Genomic DNA, 20,515 nt, shown 5'->3' on the forward strand with positions numbered 1-20,515 from the left:
AAAGTGCCCTTGAGTGTATTCCTTGACTGTATAAACGAATACTATACGTATAAGCGTCGGACAAAGTGTATTATATAGCCCCATGTAATGCGCACACAATACAAAAAGAACGATGTCAATCGGGGGCAGGGGGAGAGGAGCTATGGCCCGTCGGGGGAGGGCATCCTGGTACCCGAGGTACTACTTACCGGATTGGGATGGGGCGGGCGGGAGAGCGCCCGGGGCGCGGGGCGTCGGCGCCGTCAGCAACGACGTCACGCGGGGTCCGGACAACGCGAGAAGCAGCGTTGCCGACGCCATCAACGGCGGGCGCTGATGCGATACTCAACGCCCGGCATTCTCGGACAGCGATCAGGTTGTTATCGGTAGATTGATTGGTGTTTATCTATAGTGATCTCTCTCACATCTTATCTATATCAGTAGTCGCCCTTAGGGCCTAAGGGAAAGTGCTGAATGCTGGGTTTTTCGCTGGTTCAATGGGAGACTAGCTAATTAGCTACGGGACAGCGGTAGTTCGACTTAGCTAACTAAGCGGCGGAATGGTGACGCTCAGGTGCTCCCGCCGGCTTCCTAACTGATCGTGCGCCCGCCCCAGATTAGACGTCCATCGCCCATCCAGGCCATCGTCGTCGCTTTTTGCGCCCTGAGTAGCCGGATATGACGCACGATCGCGTCGAGGCTCCCTTGTTCAGGTCGGTTCCTACGCAGCATGAGCTTCTAGTGCGTCGCATCCTGACGTCGGCAGCGCACCTCCTCCTGCCTCCATGTGCTTCTCAGTGTTGAGACTCACGCCAGCGCATCCGAAGCCCGACGCCCGCTGGGTGCGCAGCGTCTATTTGGTCATGGGTGCGCGCTGAGTTTGCCATATCCCGCCGAGGTCGCAAAAGATCGCGCACATGGATGACACGCATCACGTCGGGGTGCAGCACGAGAGCCTCAGGGTGATGATCCATCTCTTGAGTTCGAAGCTTGCGCGACACTAAGTCCGCTGTCAGCTGCAGCCGACGATCGAGCACGTTGCAAATGTCGGGAATCGGAGTGGAATTAGTGGTTGGTCCCTTGACGACGACGGCGACGTTGACTACTCACAGTCTCGTAAGAAGTTTGTGAGCAGCTGAGCTGCCAAGGCACTGCCTGTTTGGTTGTGCACCCGTACAAATGCTACTCTTGCATCCCGAGCGTAGACAGTGTCGGTTGCGAGCTGGCTTGCTGAGCGCGGATTACAATGTATAGCCTGTAACGACACGACCTCGATCCGTTCGGGTCAGCGAGTCAGCCCCAGACAGTCGAAGGGCCACTCCAGTTGGTACGCGGTATCGATATATCGCTGTCGAGTTTTTGAGGGGTATTTTCCGTAAGTAGACATCTACTTCAAACATCAGGATCGCGAAGTACCATTCATCATACGATTTCTCACCGTTGGCATCTGTCAGTTCCTCAACGAATGACCGTCCGCCACCGAACGGCTGTACTCCGAGTGGTCAGAGAATCATCAGCAACGATCGGAAGCTGCGCAAATCTGGGGTGCGGGGTATAGAAAATTTGCTCGCTCACAGGCAGGTATGGAGCGGAACGCTTCGACGCGGGAGAACTTGCGGGGGTGTGCTGCTGCTGCACGCGGCCGCCACTGTTCCTTAGCGGCACGGATGACACCACAGTTTGACGTACATAGCAGGACTGGGGCGATGACAGCATATGTGTTCGCGACGGCGCGAACGTGGGCACGCTCTCCGAAGAGAAGAGGCCACGCTACCGGGTGAAGAGACTAGAGTGCCAGTGAGCTTGATTGGAGCGTTGAAGACGAAAGGCGAGGGACCCACCACAAAAATTACTGCCATTATCTAACGAGCCCTCGCTGTCACATGAAAACCACCCACGCAGTGAGCCGCCTAAGCAATGTGAGGCGGACCACGTCGTAGTGTATGTATGTTTATGGTAGGAAGGTACGGTGTTGAGCGCCCGTTTGAGTCCATTTCTCCGTGGAAGATTGACGACGCTGCAGGATAAACGGTTACATACTGACGCGAGAGCATCACATGCCAAAGGTAATCGATCCTCAGTCCCATGGGTTGTCACTGGTCTCCTCTATACTCGCAACGGTCTGAGTAGCAACATAGCTAACCGAATGACAATACGAAGTCGGGGGACGATTGACTTTGAGGGCAAAGACTGAACAAGACGACACTCAATATCGATGGCAACATGCACATAATCCTGCTTAACATTCGTACCTGTTACGTTTGTGCTCTTTCGGTGTGGAGGGGTCGTTTAGGCTTGACGTCCGGAAGTTCTTCAGGGCCTGGTATGGGATTTTCGTCAGTGAGATTGGAAAAGTACTGTGTCAGATATCCTCACCGCTGGTATTTCCGACCTTCGGACCGCTGACAAGTGTGTGGAGCGCATGCCACGGCGCCCGTAGGTGGATAAAGTAGGCTATGAAGTTAGGCAGAGGGTCGGTATGGACATCCATGATGCGCTTCATAGAGTCGGTAAGATGCGAGGTGATGGATCCCGGCGGAAGCTGCGGGAGCAACTTCGTCAGGATAATGGGTAAGAAGACAACATATCCTTTCGAGATCAAGCCCTCTTCGGGATCCGGGACACCGGCATCTATAGGAATGGCTGAGTCGGTCTGGGTGTGCGCATCAGCGCCCAACTCGTAGACCAGTCCTTCTTGAGGGTCGTGGTGTTCGCCGTGGTTCAGCCAGGAATACATGTCTCGTTCTCCCCAAGATCGGTTTTCATTCAAGTTGCTGATGTCGCCCTCGAATGCCTTCAATTCTGCTACAAGGCGGTCTTGCACGAACGCCCGGTCGCGATCTTCTATGAAACCCGGGGCGAGGTAGCACGTACACAGGAATGCAAGGAGTCGCTGATGCGCTTGAGCCAATCGCAGATTGTCTCCGGCGTCCTTAGCTAAGAGGAGCAATTTTTCTAGTTCTCCGGTTACTAGGAGAATGTGCTCAACAACGATAGAAGCTTGTGGAACAACTTTGGAATAGCATGGCTCACCTTGGCGTGTCATAGGTCCGCAACTGAGTAGTAAGCCGCCTGATCGAAGATCAGCCAGCGGTAGTTTCGCCCCCGGAATGTTGATGAGGTCGAGGCGGTACAACGACCAGAGATACTCCCAGTTTAGTAGGATGTCTGCTATGCGGCATACATCGTCCACGAAAACGTCGGTCTCGGTGCTCCTTCGGATCAACCTGGCAAGCGTCCTGTAGAGCCTCTCCGGGGTCGATACCCAGGTTGCGTACGATAGACCCACGATGGTGAGAGGTGGCTCCTTGAGGTTGTCTAAGAGTGTCTTGAGTAACCGGGTCTGGTCGGGATCTAAGCGTCTAACGTCTACATCGGAATAGGTCTCCATGACATCGAATATGAGAGCCGCATAGGTGCCCATACTGAAGCCGGAGGGAGCTGATTGGGAGATTCCTGCTTCGCGATCCTTATCCTGCCGAATCTTCTGGACGCATAGATGGCCATTTTCCGGGGGTAGGGTCCGGACGCAGGGTCGCAAGACCTGGTCGGTGAATTTGTCCTGCAGTACTAGAGTATGAACCGCTTCTATTGCACGTTGATCGAGGTCGTGCTTGTGAACCCCAACAATTTCGCGTTCCAGATGTGACCAGAGGCGGTACTTCAACCAATGCATGCCTCGGACGACGGTGGCAAAGCGGCTGATGCGAGTATGGCCGTTACGAAGGTGGCTCAGTAGCCAAGTACGAAGGGGTTGGGGTTGGAGGGTGAGGAAGTCACAGATACGTTGGAGGTGCGTGGATTGAAGGCGATAGGAAGCGGAAGTATAGAGCGTTGAAGAGATCCAGATGATGAGGCGAAGGCCGTTGGGGATGTGCCATTGGGGGTGCCAGTGCCAGTGAAACTGAGGACGTATAGAGTCAATAAAGCGACGAATCATCTGGACCACGAGGAAGACAGCGAGCGACTGCGGCGACCTGTATGCGCAATCGCTCGAGAAAGCCGGAGCAAGGATTGTCGTGACGGCAAATACGACGAGAGTTGCGACGAGAGCGGACGCAATTGCAGCAACACCGTGGTGGAGAGTCCAGAGAAGAATCAGCAATCCGGCGAAGAAGAACGCGGATGCGAAGAGAAGGAGGAGGGGTAAGACTGCCACGATTGTGCCCACATGCCATCTTACGAGGGCGTCATAGCGGTACTGGCGCAAACGTATAGTTTGACGCGACGTTCCAGCCAGACCGAGCGCGTTCTCATGCAACCACTGCTTGACCATCATCCCCACAGAGGCGGCGGAAAGACTGCAGATAAGGCTCGAGAACCAGAGGGCATTGATCCAAACATATGACCTAGCAGCACGGAATGGCGATGTAGATGGGGTCGCGATAAATGCGTGCGTGGAGTTGGCGAATGAGGAGTTGATAGTGAAACTGCTGATCTGTGCCGACAGCTGGGCGAGGAGCGCGTTCGTTGTATCTGTAGGGTTCTGTTGGAGAAGCGAGTACGACTCCACGTTGAACGCGGTCAGCACAGCAGAGAAGAGACCCGCCTAGGCATCCGTCCTATGAGGTGAGCACGCCCTTCAGCAGCGGCAAGGCCACGTACATAGACCAACAGAGTATCAATCTCGTCCTTCCACCTCGCTAAGACGGCTTCGTGATGACCCTTCATAACATCGGTGCACTTAGTCCAAGCTTCTGCAGCAGCGCGTTGGTCTTCACGCCTCCTGAGGTCCCACTTAGGTTCATCTGCTATGACGGGACCCTGGTGTACATTTCAAGTTTGTGTTAGCCGCGAGTTCATCTCGAAGAGGCACAACATAGTACCTGTCCAGTAGCGGATTCTGCTCTACCCTCCGAGTCGGCGGTCCCCACCTCTTTGTCCTCCTCACTTTCATCCTCCTCTTGTTGCTTCCCCGTGTCGTCTGTACCATCTTCGGATGTGGCGTCTGTGTCTGCATCGCCTAGGGTTGCCACATTGGTTGATGCTGATGACCCAGGCCTTGGCCCGGCTTGGTCTGAGGTGAAGTCTGCGTCGACATCTTCCGCTATGCTTATTCCGGGTACTCCCTGGTCAGCTGTAGGGGAGTTGTCCTTGTCGTCGGTTGTCGCCATGAATGGGTACGAAAGTGCGTGGTCTAGTAGAGGAAAGTCGTGGGAGGAGGCTGGAGGCCACTGAAAGGGTACGCAATACGGGAGGCATGCATTATATAGATACTTCCGGGGTGACCCAAGGAAGCGCTCCGTTAACGTTCAATAGAAGACCGTCATCACGCGGCAAACGAAAACGTTTTGGGTAATATGAGTGAACGTACTGCTAGTTTATTGCCTGTCTGTCCCACCGAGTTTGAGCGCGGAACCCACTAATAGACAGCGAAGCATTCATAGCTTATGCGTGTCCTGTCAAGACGAATGCAACGTGGTGGTCAAGAACCCCGCATGGTGGACCTATAGAATTCGAATGAGACGTTTTACTTCAGCATGGAGTCGGCGCGGCGTAGTCACGGTCTCTGCAGGCCCCGGAAGCGTTGGTGCTGAAAGGCCGGGGGTTCGAACTGTGACCGCACTTCTTAAGAGTGAGTAGACCTGAGGGTGCGGCAGAACATCAGCACACAAACAGCATACGCCGTACTACCCAGACTTACGTCGCCAACGACGCCACGCGAGCTCGGAAACATCAACTAGTTTCTTTCCGCGGGGTCGTACAGATATGCGATACTGGCGAAGCAAGCTCTTGACGTTTGAACCCATAAATCATTCTATCATCCATGGAATAGCATGTCCTCTGAACGTCCTCGCACGGCGTTACTATTGTCGTGGTCAGTTTAGTGTCTGTACCTACAATATACACAAACCCGATCGATACTGGGAACTCTGCGTGAGATTATCTAGTTCGATGGTCAGAAGTATACACAAAGAAAAGGACCATGCATACCCATCCGCCACGGTAGTGTTTGAAGGACCCGAGAGATCCTGAGTGAGACTCCGCGCGCGGCGACGTGGTGTAAAGCAAAGCTGCATGGGCGCCTCGCGTCTCTGTTCTGTGGGCCTCTCGACCATGACGCCACACCCAATTCTTGGTACTACTTCGTATAGCTGTTTATTTGTGTGCGTACGAGTTCATGGAGGAGCTTCTGTACCATCAAATGGCGGCAATCCACGGTAATGATCTACGCGAGACTCGCTGGCAACTCGCTGCATCATGAATACACATTCAACCAGTATGTCTTTTATCCACTCGTACTCACTCTCAGTCTTAGCAGATGTCCACCACTCTCGCTTTCCCTTCCGATATCATTGCTTTCCTCGACAAGTCGGTCCCCTGGGACAAACCATCCTTCGTCTCGCTGTCGCTCCAACCAGCATTGCAAGACACTGGTGTCGACGTCGATGTCCAGTACACCCTCAAGGATCAACGCCGAATTGCCGAGCACTCTGAATACGAGATGTTCCGTGCACATCTACTCAAGAATGACGAGGTCCTTAGCAAGGACACCTTGAAGGTCGTCTGCAAGTCTGCAACTCGGAGCTGGGGCCCAGAGTTATTCGACGCCCTGTCCAAGGAGGCTGCACTGTACCAGGGCAGACTGCTCAAACTTCAAGGGGTATATGTTCCCAAGTTGATCGGTTTCTTCGAAGGCGCGGGCCCCAAGGGGGACATTATACGGTGCCTAGTCCTTGAACACGTAGGTCAGGGGTCGGAGGCACCCCAACGTTGGTCCTCGAACCTCTCAGATCTCGAGATCAGGTACGTAAACATTGGGGTTGCACTCGCAGTGTTATACTGGTACATATGTCTCCAGCTGACAAGTCTGCATCATCCAGGAAGCAAATGCTCCAAGCAATGGTCGCTATCCATCAGGCCGGCGTCGAACATGGCGGCTGGCATGGCTCGCCGTACACAGTGAAGGGCGACAAGATCTACATTATAGGCTTCAGCGAGGGGAAGGAACACACATGCAGAGTGCGCGAGGGCGTGGACCTCCGGCTCGGCATGATCGAGCCTCTCACATCGGACGTGCTCTGTCTTGAGATGTTCCAGGTGGCCGCGGCGACGCACGCTTGGATCGATCGTCAGTAGGCTCCTGCTTTTAGTTATTCATCCCTAGTCGCTAATGACACGGCACTATACCCAATATTCCAGGTGGTTGGCGGTACATGGATATGATTGTCGGTGTGGACACGATCATCGAGGGTGGCGTGGAGGCGCTCGTTGCGCTCGCCGACGGCGAGCCAGACGCACGCCGCAAGGCGGAAGAGCTGTGCGATCTGGTGAAGAGGAGGTTCGCGGACGGTGGGTGCGACGACATGGAAGGAGAGCTCGCAAAATTCAGGGTCAGGGAAGAGCTGCTCAGGATCAGGCTGGAGGAGCTCGAGCGGACTGAAACATTCATGACCGAGGAGGACGACACGGATTACCGCGAAGAACCTGCCGCAGACGGGGACTCAGACTCGGATGAGTGGAGATGAGTGGTGAATCGTGATGTATTCAATGCTGGCCCTTCGCCGGTTCGCACACCATTAATTGCTTACATTTCGTGCTTTATCCGTACGAAGTACTGCCGTGTAGAACATATCAGCGATATCAAGGACAAGTCTAAGATAGACACAACCCAGCTAATATCCTGCGTGACCGGACAAGCGCAGAGCCAGAGTGTGCCTGATGAACTTGGCCGCATTTGTGTACAGTGGGAGTCTTATGCAAGCACGCCCATCCGTCTGCGTCCGTCCGGAGTGAATCCACCAATCATGCGGAGCAACGTTCGCGCCCCCTTCCCCGCACCACCTCCCAGCCTCTGCTCTCCACACCGGTGACACCCTCCGCTGGCAGTTCGCTCTCCCCGCGCACGGTCACCCATCCGCGAACCACGAGCGGAAACCCTGTTACAAGTTTGGACGCGGACGTGAACATGTCGAACAACCTACCCGCGGACCCTGTTGAGGAGCCCGAGCTCGACGAGGGAGAGGAGAGCGACGAGTACGAGTTTGAGGTTCGTGAATAGGCCCCTTTTGCGGCGGGAGGATAGCTCACATACGCCTGACACAGGAAGAAGGCGAGAGCGGGGCTGTAGAGGAGGAGGAAGAGGAGGAAGCCGAGGAGGGAGCAGGGGTACGCCACATCCACGCGCCAGGCTGTCATTGTGGACATACCGCTCATGCGCACCTCATACAGCGCACCCGGGGGCCGAGCTTGACTGAACTTCTGCTCGGCGGCGAGGTAAGCATCCGCGTGCGCGTATAGTCCGTCTGCGGGAGACTCAGAACCAACAGGCTGGACCCGTTGCTGACGAAGAGGACCAGGAAGAGGACGACGAGGATGACGAGTACCAAGAGGATGCTGTCGACGCTGAAGAGCCCGCTCCTCCGAGTACTGCGGGCACGAAACGCGGCCGCGACGAGGACGATGAGGATGCCGGGGAGGGGAAGATCTCAGGCGACTACGGCGAGTTCCAGGAGGCCGAGGAGGCCGTCGCGAAAAGGGCAAGAACTGCCGCGGACGCAGAGCTCGCTGCAGAAGAAGATGAAGAGGAGGTTTGAGAGAAAGCCGCAAAACGCGGAGGACTGTGAATTTTCTTATGTTTATGTGCTTGTTTATCGATCACCCTATTCCTGCTCTCGCCGCCTTGTACTACACATACTAACCTGTTGTAAGACTGCTGTTTGCTATCGATTCCTCCCTGCTCACGCCAAATGTGGAACGTTTGATGATGATGCAGTCTCGGAAGGTGCGATGTGGAAAGGTACATGGTGAACGATAAAACGACATACGGGTATAACAATAAACGATTCCTAGGATATCGAGAAGCGAGCATAGCACTATCCAAACCGACCACGACCGCAAAGCTCTCACGAGATATGGCTCGTCATCTCCAATAGACCCTTCAACCGCTTGCCGAGCCGCTCGCCCTGCATCTTCCGCTCGAAGAGCTGGTACGCCGGTGTCTTCTTGCGCGGCATCCACGCCTTCGCCGCGCCGCTGCCGTCCTCGCGCTTCGCACGCAGCACAGACAGGTCGACGATGCGCGGCGACGTGGTGTACTTGATCACCTCGCGGTACAGCAGCTTCGACTCCACCGCGAGGTCGCGCAAGGTGGGCGGTGGCCGGGGCTCGTCGTCTGAGTCTGACTCCGAGTCGGAGAGCGTAGAGGGCACAAGCGGCGGTGTGGGTTCGCGTGAGAAGGGCTCTGCAAGTTCGGGGAGCGCTTCGATCTCCTTGAGCAGGTCCTGGCCCTTGAGGAACGAGTTCTCTCCGCGCAGGAAGCGTACAGTGCCGCGAAGCGCATCGATCTGGAGATGGATCGTGAGACAAATTCGTAAATGGACAGATCCCAGGGTCGCGTACCTGTTCCAGGAGATACGATGTTTCGAGGTTCCCCTCTGTGGGCACAGTCTCGGCCTCGACGACCTGGGTTGTAGACGCTAACACAACCGCTCAGTTCCACCATCCGAAAACACGTCGCAGACCCGCGCTCACCTTGCCGCTCGGGGTTGTTCGCGATGGTCTTGAGCTTCGCGTTGTCCTGCTCGAGCGCGTCCAGATCCGCCTGCAGCTGCTCCATCGCCTCCTCGTACGCGCGCTCCTGCTTGCGCGCCTTCGAGAGCTCGTTCTCGAGGTCCGTGATCGCGTCCGCCTGCTTCTTCACGGTCTCCATCCGGCGCTCCATCAGCTCGACCTTCACGCCCGTCTCCTGGATCGCCTGGTCTTTGAGCTTCAGCGTGCGCGCGAGCGCCTGGATTTCGTCGTTCAGCTGCGCGACCTTGCGCTCCGCCTCGACGTTGATCGCCGTTGCCGCCTTGATCTCGTCGATACGTGACACCCAGGGCGCGGAGCCGGAAACTGTGGACAGTTAGGCTCCTCTTAGCGCAGGAGATAGAAGGCGACTTACTCTTGAGGGTGTTCTCGCCTTCGAGGGATAGGGGAACGATACGACCGGCCTCTTGAAGGACGTGGTTGAGGAACTCGCTGACCGAGTCCCAGGCCGAAGAGTCGTTGCTGTGTCCCTTGCCGACAGTGGAACTGGCGCTCTCCTTGACGAACGCTAGAACCGTAGATAGCTGGAACGCAGACTTGGCTGCACGGACGTCGCTGATGTGGGGCATCACAAGTTGCGCCAACTGCAAAAAACATCAGCATGAGGCCAAGGAAGGTTCAGGTCCTGTACTTACAGAGAAACCGAAGTTGACCAGCTCTGGTACTGTGTTGTTAAGCGCCTGCAGTTGGGGCACGAGATGCGGCTTCAGTGCCACTGAGTCCTGCGTGAGGTCCTCCAGTCGCTTCGTGAGTTTCCTGTGTCGGGTGTTAAAGCTGTGCATGTAATGTGTGAGGCTTTGCAGGGTGCGTACTTCGAAAGAACCTTAGCGCTCCTTGACTGGTCAAGAAGCTTCTGCAGGGGTTCGAAGAAGTCTTGATCTGGGTCGACACTGCCGAGATTGACTTCGACATCTAAAAGGATGTGAGCTTATCGAAAGGAAGCGCTTGGAAGGTGCCACATACCCTTGTCCTTGAGAACGGTAGCGACGGAGGTCTTGATGAGGCCGACAGACGCAGCAAACATCTCAAGATCATGGTCGAACGACAAGGCGTAGCCAAGCTCGCGTTCCCCAAGGTCATACTCGAAATTGTTGAAGTACGTCTCCGAGAGGTGGTCAAACTGCGACTGTATCCTGTGAGAATAACGCCCATCAGTACACGGCGAAGCTCCAAAGCATAGCTCGTTCGACATACTTAGCGGCATCGCTAACGCATTCGAGCTCCCTGAACTCCTCACGGCGAAGCAGGTCAATGTGCATGTCGATGCGCTTCTCCATTGGTGCGACCTCGGGGAAGATACGACCGATGTTGAGGAAGGTCTCTACGTCGCACTTGCGCAAGATCGCCGCGAAGCGCTTGCATGTCGTTGACAAACTCGACAATCGTCCTCTCATCTATGGATATCCCATGTAAGCAACTACCTCGTACACACATGTGGACGATAATACGCACCTCGCAAATACCAACAAGAATATCTGAAACGGGACCGTTGAGTGCCTCCGGCAGATTGTGCATCTGGGCGACAACGCTGTTGATGAGGTCGACCTTTGCCGCGAGACGCTGGAAGAATAGGTAGCAGTTCGTTGCGTCCATGTCTGACTCGACGTAGATCTGCGGCAGGTATGGCTGGATGATGTTGAGCAGCTCCCGCGCCTCGCGTGCCTCGATCTTCTTGACCTCGAGGTCGATATGGCGAGCCTGGTTCTTGGACGCGGACGACTGCAGTTTGAGGTTCAATGACATCATCGCCGCGGTCTGTGATGCTGCGGTCTGCGACTGGTGCTGTGCCGTCTGAGTCTCAGTGCGCAACGCGTCGAGCTCGCTAACAAATTGTGAATTGAGCGAAGAGGTGCAGTATTGCGGAGACTCACGTCTGGAGCTGGAGGACCAGTTCGCGGAACTGAACGATCGTTCCCTCGAGGTCCTGGCATGCCTCTTCCAAACCCTCAATCTTCCGGGCTTGCTCACGCATCTGCGCGTCCTTCGCGTCTGTAGGACTGAATTATCAGTAAGTGCGCTGGCTACTAGCGCGATTAGTATTAACCAATTTCTTCCTGCATTGCTTTCTCTGTCTCGACGTGGTTCTCCTCGAGCTCATCGTTGAGCTCCTTGAGGGATTCCAGGTCTTCGATCGTGATACGCATCTCCTCGATTTTCTGCGCAGCAAATATCAGTCTCGAATATTCCCGTTAGCAGAGATATATAATCGCCAACCTCTCCGAGCATCAAGTTGCGCTCCGTGAGTTGCACGAGGAGATCTTCAGCACCGAGAGCATCATCGAGTTGCAGTTTGAGGTCCTCAATCTGAACGTCGGCATTCTGGAGCTTGATGAGGGTGGACTCGTATTGGCCTGCGCGTGCAGATTAGCATAGATGTGCAGAAGATATAGATGTGGGGCTTGCCTTGTAAGTCGTCGAGGCTGGTAACGTCCTTCTCCATCTCCGCAATGCGCCGGCGCTGTTCCTGGTCTGTCTCTGAAGAGATGTCTCGCAGCCTGCATGCTCATGAGTACCACGACATTACAGGAGAAGGAGCAGATATACTAACCTGATCAATGCCTCCTTGAGCCGCTCGTTCTGCTTCTCGAGCTGGATGTACGCCAGAGATTGCTTGACGGCGGTGTCGCCCCCTCCCTCATCGCCTCCACCTTCGCGGACGACCTCCAGCTCGACTTCGACGATAGCCAACCTCTCTTTGACATCCTCAAGGTCAGCTTCTGCGACTTCCGCGCGCTCTTCCGCCATCTCCTTGTCCAACATTGCCATCTCGAGCTGCTCCTGCGTGTCCACAATGCGACTCTCTGCCAGTTGTGCTAATTGTTGTGCGTCCGCCAATTCGCGTCGCGTTGCGATCAGTTCCGTCTGCTGTTGATTGAGCTTGGCCTGCAGCTTCGGCCGGAGCGCGACGAACGACTCGGCCTCATTGAGACGCGTCTCGAGTTCGCGCACATGTCGCGCGTCGTCCGCACGCTTCGCCTCGAGAACGCGAACCTTTGCACGAAGCTCTTGCACTTCGGTATCATCTACGACTCGCTGAGAAGATTATGCATCGGAATAGGATAAGGGTCGTAAGTGAACTTACTATGGGAGTTACGGGACGTGAGGGCGGTTTGGCGGTGGGTGGCTCAGGCGACGCCACAGGTTCAGGGTCAACTTCAGGCTCCGGAGCGGGTGAGGACGGAGGTTCTTGCTTGGGAGAGGTAGCATGTCGTAAGGATGAGAGTTGTGGCGGAGAATGGCCGGGCGTGACTTGGGACTTGGGGAATAGTCTAGGTGCAGGCTCTAATACAGGGGAATCTCTAGAGTTGTTCCGGCTACGGCCAACGGTAGGACTGAGGAGATCGGAAGATGAGCGTGCGAGCGAGGCGCGAGGTTGTAGGGTGAGCGAGGGAACGCGTTTCGTAGGGGACCCGAGACGCGCCGGACGCGACGCAGGAGAGTGTGGTGCGCTTCCATTACCGAGCGAGGAGGTAGAAGGCTTCGCTGGGCTACCGGCACGCGGAGAGGAGGGAATGGAACGAACGGACGGAGTGCGCGAAAGACTCCCGGTGCGTTGGTGGCCGACCGCCCGCGCAACTGTGGGCTAGGTCGTGGTTCGCACCAATATGCAGAATGAATAGTTTTGTAACACTCACTGCATGTACTGGTTCTGGCGGAGCGATAACTTTCACCTGGCTTGGTCGGACGAAGACGCCATAATTTGGTTTGCAGGAGAAGTACTTCACGCCCTGCACGGTGCCGTCGTTCTTCCCATGACCGTCAAATAGCTCGATACCAATCCATTTCCCCGCGGAGAATGAGGTTGCCCCCGCGAAGCGAACGGTACCCCGACCAGCAGGAACTTCTACAAGTGCCCCGAGAACAGGCTCCAGAGGCATAGGTTCCAGTCCAGACCAAGCGATATTGCGTAAAGTTCGTTAGTCTGAAATTAAGCCAGGCCCAAGGCTGCCCGCAGAGAACCCCAGAGTAAAGAAGAGACGAGCGAACGAGGGAGGTGAGGGTAGAGGTCAGACCTGCGGCATGAAGCAACGCGTCTACAGTGCGAGGTCCTGAATGTGCTGTAAACGGCACTGATCGGAATGTGAAAGCAGTGAAGTATGGCTTCAACGAGAGTCAATAGCAGGGGTAACACTTACCATTGAAAGCTTATTGATGTTTCAAGGTCCGATAGTGGACACTGCGTCATACCGTAATCGGGCCATGTACCCGGGACCGACATCAACTGCACCTTGACTCCTTGCGTTCACGGCTGGCCCCTCACCTCTGCTTGTGTTCCATCTGGGTCTCTGTCGTTGGAAAACGCGAGGAAGGGTTTCTGGTTAGACGGGTTGAGCTCGGACTTGTGCAATCATGAACGGTCATCACCACTATGCAGAGGGTAAGCTTCACCTTCAATCCAACGACCTCAGATTCCCAAGCGGCTGCAGGCAGCAATGGGTGGCATCCTACCCATCACGGAGACCCAGATGCAGACGACGAGACAGAGCGGGACCACCGCTCTAGCACGCTCTCAGACCCGTCCTCCAGCCGCACCGGCACCAGAGGCATGAACGGAGGATATGACCCTGACTTGCGTACATCCGTTACAGACCTGCCCGACGCCGTCCCAATGCTCCCCTACTGGTCGGCGAAGCGACACCTTACCTGCGGAAACCCCACGCCTCCTCCTCCTGGAACACCGAAGATGGTACCGTGGCGTGCGGCGCCTGGCAAGATCAAGACCGCGCATGCCGCTCTGGTTCTCTGCCTTAACATCGACGTCGATCCTCCAGACATCATCAAGACCAACCCTTGCGCTGTTCTTGAGGCATGGGTAGATCCTCATACCATGCCGTCCCACAAGGCCTTGGAGGTCATTGGCACGAACCTTCAGCACCAATTTGAGGGCCTCAACCCCAAGATATCTTACAAGCCGATCCTCGATCCCTCCAAGGAAGACCTGAAGCGCTTCTGTGTTACCTTGCGCAAGCAGGCGATGGATGATGCAGTCCTCTTTCACTATAACGGACATGGAGTACCGAAGCCTACGCCTAGTGGAGAACTGTGGTGTTTCAACCGGAACTACACGCAGTACATCCCCATAGCCCTTCAGGAAATCCAGAGCTGGCTCCGTTCTCCGTGCATCTTCCTGTGGGACTGTTCAGCAGCAGGAAACCTGCTCAGCAACTTCGTCAAGTTCGCAGAGCAGCGCGACAGCGACGCGAAGCTACATGGAGGCGGCTATCCCGAGGGCACGCCTCCATATTCAGAGTGTATTCAACTAGCAGCGTGCGCAGCTGACGAGCAGTTACCCTCGTGCCCAGAACTTCCCGCCGACCTCTTCACCTCGTGTCTGACCTCCCCTATTGACATCGCGCTACGATACTTCCTGCTCAACAACCAGCTTCCCAACGACATCTCTACGGACCAGGTCATGCAGCTGCCAGGCGACCTAAAGGACCGACGAACGCCCCTCGGAGAGCTGAACTGGATATTCACCGCGATCACGGACACCATTGCGTGGACCACGTTCCCTCGCGAGGTATTCACGCGCCTGTACCGGTCCGACCTGCTAATTGCTTCCCTCTTCCGCAACTTCCTGTTAGCCGAGCGCATCATGAAGAACTACCACTGCACGCCCCATACATACCCCCCTCTTCCTCCGACCAACACTCATCCTCTCTGGGCGGCCTGGGATCTGGCCGTAGACGCGTGCCTGCGCCAACTCCCGGATCTCTTGAAGAACGCGGATTCCAATATCCCGAAGGATGTATCCCTTGGCGCGCGGAATCGACGGCAGGCAGCTGCGAACGGTCAAGCAGCCCACGCAGGGCCGTCAACGACCCCTGGCGAGAAGTCGTACACATACATACCGAGCAGATTCTTCACCGACCAGCTCACTGCATTCGAAGTCTGGATCTCCCGAGGCGGATCGGCACTTACGAAGCCGGGTCCGCTTTCCTTGCCTATACAGACTCCCATGGATCAGCTAGGTTATGACGGTGCGACCGACCAAGCACCGTACCCTGCCAACACGCTGGAGCACAGCGACCACCATCTCGTTCCTCGCAAACCTCCAGATCAGCTTCCCATCGTCCTGCAGGTCCTACTTTCCCAGCCACATCGACTGCGGGCCTTGATTCTGCTGTCACAGTTCGTCGACCTGGGCCCCTGGGCGGTACATCTCGCGCTCACAATTGGCATCTTCCCCTACATTGCGCGTCTCCTCCAGGCCGCGGGCCAGGACTTGAAGCCTGTCTTGATCTTCATCTGGGCGCGGATCTCCGCCGTGGACCCTAGTTGTCAGGTCGATCTGTTCAATAACGGAGGGTTCAAGTACTTCGCTTCCGCGCTCGCAGCTCAGGACGATCCGCGACAGGCTGTATTCCCGAACGGCTCGGAGCACAAGGCTATGTGCGCCTTCATCCTCTCGACCATCGCGCGTGACTACGTGCAGGGGCAGAACGCGTGCTTGAACGAGCGCGTCCTCGATTCATGTTTTGAGCATCTCGACGAGGGCGACTTCTTGCTCCGCCAGTGGTCCGCCCTGTGTATCGCGCAGATATGGGATGCCAACGATGATATCAAGGTCTACGGCGTCGACAGTGGCATGCAGGACAAACTGATCGCACTCCTCTCGGACGACTCGCCGGAGGTGCGCAGCGCTGCCCTGTACGCGCTCAGCACGTTCCTGGGCGCGTCTGGCTCCTCGGACCTGAACAAGCTCGGCGGCGGCGGAAGCGGCACGATGTACCAGCTCGACGAGCCGGACCACTTCCGGATGGAGGTCGCAGTCGTGACAGGCGCGACGCTTGCGATCAAGGAAGACGCCAGTCCGATGGTCCGGAAAGAGCTCCTCGTGCTCATCAGCTGTCTTGTCAAGGAATGGCGTGGGTACTTCATCGTCTGTGCATGGATCTATTGGGAAGAGGACCGGCGGTGGAAGGGAGGCGAGGAGAACCAGCATCCGGACGACGATGTTGCGGCTTTCGCCGTCACCGAGTGGCTGGATAGCTTCGGCGACGATGAGGACTACCGCGCGGAGAACCGGGTTCTGTTGTCATCACTCTTCACGATCTTCTCGATCCTGCTTGAGCTCTCCGTGGATCCGTACCAGGAGGTTGCCACGAACGCGCAGACTATCGTGGACTACATCATGGCCCTCCTGCTGGCGTCTCCGTTCACGAGGTTGGAGAGCACGACGCTTAATAGGCCTCCCACAACCGCGTCGGATGCGAAGTCACTTCTGAACGGTACACGGCAGCGCGTTCCGTCGAACCAGTCTACGCATACGGGCTCGCAGGTACCGCTGTCGCCCTCAGGTCGCCCTCCATTAACCCGGAGTGAGACTATGACCAGCACGATCCAGAATGGCGTGTCAAGCACATTGCGGCGGACATCGTCCTTCGCCAACGCGCTGCGGAGCCTTGCGGGAAACATCGCGTTCCCTACTCTGGAGGATGGCCGCTCATCGCCGCGACCCCAACAGACCGAACACGCCCAGGAACGTACAGAGGTCGTCGAGGGTGTATCGAGACCACCATCCCCGAATCTCAACTTCGCCCAGTATACGTCGCCTTATTCGCGTCCAGAAAGTCCGGATGACGCCTATTTGCAGCCAGCTTCGGCATCGCGCACCAGCTTGTCTTCTCAGTCTCAGCAGGAACCCGAATCGCCCACCATGGGCTTCATGCCCTGGAACGTCATGGACGCCTTGATGGCGGAGGACATGGAGCGCCTGCGGGCGCGGCGGCGTATCAACAGCCACAACCGGCAACATGGTCATTCGCACCACCGAGATGGCTTCGGTGGCGGAGCGAGCCCGTCAGGGAGCACCTTCTCGATGGACTCCAGCATCATCCTCGGCCTCGGCACGGGCGTCGGCCTGCGCGATGTTCTACCACTGAAGAGCCGGTTTTATGACTGGTGTTGCGAGTACTTCAAGGAGCCGCAGATGAGGGTGAGTGTTTCATCTAGTGTTTCACCCCGTGACGAGATGCGTTCACTAACAATCTGGCCTTCTCCTAGCAACCGGAGGCAGATGAGCCCGGCAGCGTGCAGTACAACTACCAGGTTTGGCGGCAGCAGCGGAACGAGCAGGTGATGGAGGACACCCACAAGCAGGCCCTGGAAGCGCGTGAGTGATCGCCCATGAGATCTGTTGATGTACACCTGTCATTGACTGACATGTCGACGACAGCGCGCTGCAGATGGGATCGACCGGTGACTACGATCCAGATCAATGGGTTGCCGCTCTCCCTCGCCTTCCACGCTTTCGACCCTCATCTCGTCATTGCCAATGAGTCGGATATGGTCACGTATGTCTACATAATGATCGTTCACGTTCGCAAGGTGGTCACGATACTGATGGGCGTTTTCTCGAAGCGTATGGGACTGGATCAAGCGCCGACGTCTGAACCGTTTCTTCAACGGAAATCCTCGGGGAACTAGCATCACGTCCCTGCACATCATCAACCAAGATGTGGGAGGGATCATCCTCACCGGTGCAGGTACATTGCGAACCTTCTTCAGCTCGTCGACGGGTGCTGATGCGCAATCTATCAGCGGACGGGATGATTCGTCTCTACCGCAACTACGATCCCAATCTCTGCAACGGCCCAGTGCAGATGGTCAGCGCGTTCCGCGGCTTGAACGAGGTCCTGCAAGTGAAGCGCGGCAGCGGCGTCGTGACGGACTGGAAGCAGTCCGGCGGCACGCTGCTCGTCGGCGGCGACTCGCGCATCGTCCGCGTGTGGGACGCACACACGGAGAGCCAAATGATGGTCAGTGCATTGTATCGCATACCACGCGCGTGCGCGCGTTCTCATGCCACCGGCACCCACAGGACCTGGACACAAATGCGGAGAGCCCCGTCACGGCGCTCATGTCTGACACCGGCTCAGCTCCCACGTTCCTGGCAGGGTTCGCGGATGGCGCGGTGAAGATCTTTGACCGGCGGCACGAGGAGGTCGTCAGGTCGTACCACCAGCACCCGTCCTGGGTGCAGAACGTGAAGTGGCATCCCACGCTCTCTGGACAGTTCCTTTCGGGCAGGTACGCGCCTTCGTTTAGCAAGACCTTCCAGACAGATGTTGATAGTTTTCGTCAAGTATGGATGGCGAGGTCAAGCTGTGGGACCTCCGCGGAGGCGACAGCCCTGTGCAGACGTGGGACCTCTTCCCGCAGGGCCTCTCCGCATTTGACGTGCACGAGCAAACAGAAGTCTTCGCCGCGTATGTCGTCTCCTGAATTTCCCTGTGATCCGCATCGCTGACTGCACGCGTACCTGGTACAGTACCTCTTCGCTCATGGTCTCAAACTGGCGCACGCAACGCACAGAGGTGCAGTCGCTCGCGACGAAACGTGCGCTGGGCTCGCTCACGACGGGCCTCGCGATCCCGCCACCACGCGACTCGACAACACCATTCACGCCGCGCACGAGCAGCCTCGCGTTCCACCCACGCGAGATGGTCTACGCCGTCGGTTCCTGGGATGGCACTGGTGCGTTCGCCTTCCATTTCTCACTAAGAGGCAATATCTGACAGCTTCTGCTCTAGTCCGCATCACGGGCTGCAAGCTCCCATCAGTATCATAGACGCACACGTTCCGTCGGACACTCGCTCTCATCTCGTTCTCCGTCCAGCGCTCTCCACTCGTCAGTCGTCGTCGAAGGACCGTACATAGCAGCCCGCACGCTTCCCACCGTCTCCGCCCCGCCCCCGTGCGTGGGCCTTAATATCGGGCACCGCATCCGCATCCACACCCGCACCGCCCGCCCGCCCCCCTAGCTCCCGAATCCCTATTCGCGCTCCGTGCATATGCATATGCCGACGCCGCCCGCCGTGCGCGGGCGGCCTCGTATAAGTACTCGTACAGCAGTATGTACCATAGTTCAAGTATTATAGCGTCTTGTATTGCGATCCGGCGTTTCTGGCTGTGGCTACAATGAGGACCCTACCTTTTTCTGCGCTCGTTTTTCTCTATTCTTTATTGTGCGTTCCGGCTGGAGAATATCGCCGTGATAGAGTGCGTGTAGGTTCTCTGGCAGATTGGTGTGGTCGGTATCCCCGCCGGGCTCCGATGATTTAGTTACAGGACCCTGCAGCCTCGAGGTGCGGGCAGGAGATGCCAAGGCGAAGTATCTCTGCTATCCTGTTACTGACCACAGATGCGCACTCAGCGGAAAGCTGCAACGAGAGCCCCGCAGCCGCAGCTACGTATACGAACGAGTAGGATCGCCCGCATAGCTCGCCGGCCGGAGGAGCCCTGGGGAGCATCAGCGCCATTTTGACGTTGACGTTGACGTGCGCGCGCGTATCCGGGGCTGCGTACTGCTTCGTGATGCCAATTTGACAGTCTGCGGGGCAGACGGTGCAGATCTTCGATGTCGATCAGAGGAGTGAGTGTGAACTTTGTCCGCTGGCCCCGATATGCGCCACTAGTCGGTGTTGCGAGGGGGAGGCTTTGGGTTGAAGATTGGCTATGAATGGCTTGACAGCGGGCTTTGATCTTCGCCGGGTCGAGTAGGAACATCCTTCGAGGGCTACTTATTTTCCTGAGGGTGCGTTCGTACGCACGTTGGCGAGTATAAGTATAATTTGCCGTTTGAAGCTGCGGTGGTTCTCTCTGTACTGCGGGTGGCCGCACTCCTACCTGTGTTGTTGCAGCGAATCACGAAGAGGCACGGTGACGTCTTGCAGACGAAGCACGAGGTCGGGATCAGCGCCAGGAACGTGCAGATCTGAGGTATCGATGTGCACCGATATCAGCGCAGCAACGCGAGCTTGGAAAGGTTCCCGGAAGAGAGAGCCTCCGTGGCAGGTCCCAGATCACTTGCTTCCCTAGCGCAGGGCGTGCTGCAGTACCTTGGAGGCTGCAGACGTTCGAGGTGCGGGGTCTGGACGAGGCACGGGCGATAGGTGTGTGCCTTGGATGAAGGCCGAGGAGAGCGGCTTGGCGCGGTCTTGGAGGAAGACTAAGTTTGTGCACCGCCACCGTCAATATTGGGTCGTTCCCCGGGCTCCGT

At 56.7% G+C, this 20,515-nt stretch overlaps 4 protein-coding genes across 4 annotated transcripts; 2 read left to right on the plus strand and 2 right to left on the minus strand.

The window, feature by feature from the left end:
• Positions 1 to 4,387: 4,387 nt before the first annotated feature.
• On the minus strand, positions 4,388 to 4,704 carry TRAVEDRAFT_87402 (uncharacterized protein; the record flags this gene model as incomplete). The annotated part of the gene is made up of 2 exons (XM_008034362.1): positions 4,388 to 4,528; positions 4,585 to 4,704. Coding segments are annotated over 2 exons (261 nt in total), but the record flags the coding sequence as incomplete, so codon positions are not given.
• A 1,537-nt stretch (positions 4,705 to 6,241) lies between these two features.
• On the plus strand, positions 6,242 to 7,448 carry TRAVEDRAFT_16100 (uncharacterized protein; the record flags this gene model as incomplete). Its single annotated transcript, XM_008033525.1, has 3 exons — positions 6,242 to 6,726; positions 6,804 to 7,051; positions 7,123 to 7,448. The coding sequence occupies 3 exons, from the start codon at positions 6,242 to 6,244 to the stop codon at positions 7,446 to 7,448; spliced, it is 1,059 nt and encodes a 352-aa protein (XP_008031716.1).
• Positions 7,449 to 7,739: 291 nt separating this feature from the next.
• On the minus strand, positions 7,740 to 13,521 carry TRAVEDRAFT_67806 (dynactin). The gene is made up of 19 exons (XM_008034363.1): positions 13,146 to 13,521; positions 12,593 to 13,093; positions 12,059 to 12,543; positions 11,914 to 12,005; positions 11,725 to 11,861; positions 11,555 to 11,666; positions 11,382 to 11,499; positions 10,963 to 11,332; positions 10,705 to 10,904; positions 10,474 to 10,643; positions 10,323 to 10,422; positions 10,146 to 10,266; positions 9,866 to 10,094; positions 9,454 to 9,816; positions 9,322 to 9,398; positions 8,248 to 9,266; positions 8,152 to 8,194; positions 8,024 to 8,088; positions 7,740 to 7,967 (listed from the first exon to the last, which is right to left on the minus strand). The coding sequence occupies exons 1-16, from the start codon at positions 13,386 to 13,388 to the stop codon at positions 8,826 to 8,828; spliced, it is 3,759 nt and encodes a 1,252-aa protein (XP_008032554.1). The 5' UTR covers positions 13,389 to 13,521; the 3' UTR covers positions 7,740 to 7,967; positions 8,024 to 8,088; positions 8,152 to 8,194; positions 8,248 to 8,825.
• Positions 13,522 to 13,779: 258 nt separating this feature from the next.
• On the plus strand, positions 13,780 to 19,445 carry TRAVEDRAFT_54965 (ubiquitin-binding TORC1 subunit KOG1). The gene is made up of 10 exons (XM_008034142.1): positions 13,780 to 13,888; positions 13,977 to 17,449; positions 17,518 to 17,626; positions 17,690 to 17,807; positions 17,875 to 17,999; positions 18,055 to 18,272; positions 18,335 to 18,543; positions 18,600 to 18,722; positions 18,785 to 18,990; positions 19,047 to 19,445. The coding sequence occupies exons 1-10, from the start codon at positions 13,861 to 13,863 to the stop codon at positions 19,082 to 19,084; spliced, it is 4,647 nt and encodes a 1,548-aa protein (XP_008032333.1). The 5' UTR covers positions 13,780 to 13,860; the 3' UTR covers positions 19,085 to 19,445.
• The last annotated feature ends 1,070 nt before the right edge of the window (positions 19,446 to 20,515 follow it).

This window comes from Trametes versicolor (assembly GCF_000271585.1).
Source record: "Trametes versicolor FP-101664 SS1 unplaced genomic scaffold TRAVEscaffold_1, whole genome shotgun sequence".
Taxonomy (NCBI): domain Eukaryota; kingdom Fungi; phylum Basidiomycota; class Agaricomycetes; order Polyporales; family Polyporaceae; genus Trametes; species Trametes versicolor.

What these genes read in the sequence shown, in the direction of transcription:
- TRAVEDRAFT_67806 (XM_008034363.1), bottom strand. Translation starts at nt 13,388, where the DNA reads ATGCCTCTGGAGCCTGTTCTCGGGGCACTTGTAGAAGTTCCTGCTGGT. An exon ending in TGCGTTAGCGATGCCGCTAA is followed by an intron (nt 10,644 to 10,704) that starts GTATGTCGAACG and finishes TTATTCTCACAG; the next exon opens with GATACAGTCGCAGTTTGACC. An exon ending in AGCGCTAAGGTTCTTTCGAA is followed by an intron (nt 10,267 to 10,322) that starts GTACGCACCCTG and finishes CACCCGACACAG; the next exon opens with GAAACTCACGAAGCGACTGG.
- TRAVEDRAFT_54965 (XM_008034142.1), top strand. Translation starts at nt 13,861, where the DNA reads ATGAACGGTCATCACCACTATGCAGAGG. An exon ending in TCATCACCACTATGCAGAGG is followed by an intron (nt 13,889 to 13,976) that starts GTAAGCTTCACC and finishes ACGGAGACCCAG; the next exon opens with ATGCAGACGACGAGACAGAG. An exon ending in CGGTTCCTGGGATGGCACTG is followed by an intron (nt 18,991 to 19,046) that starts GTGCGTTCGCCT and finishes CTTCTGCTCTAG; the next exon opens with TCCGCATCACGGGCTGCAAG.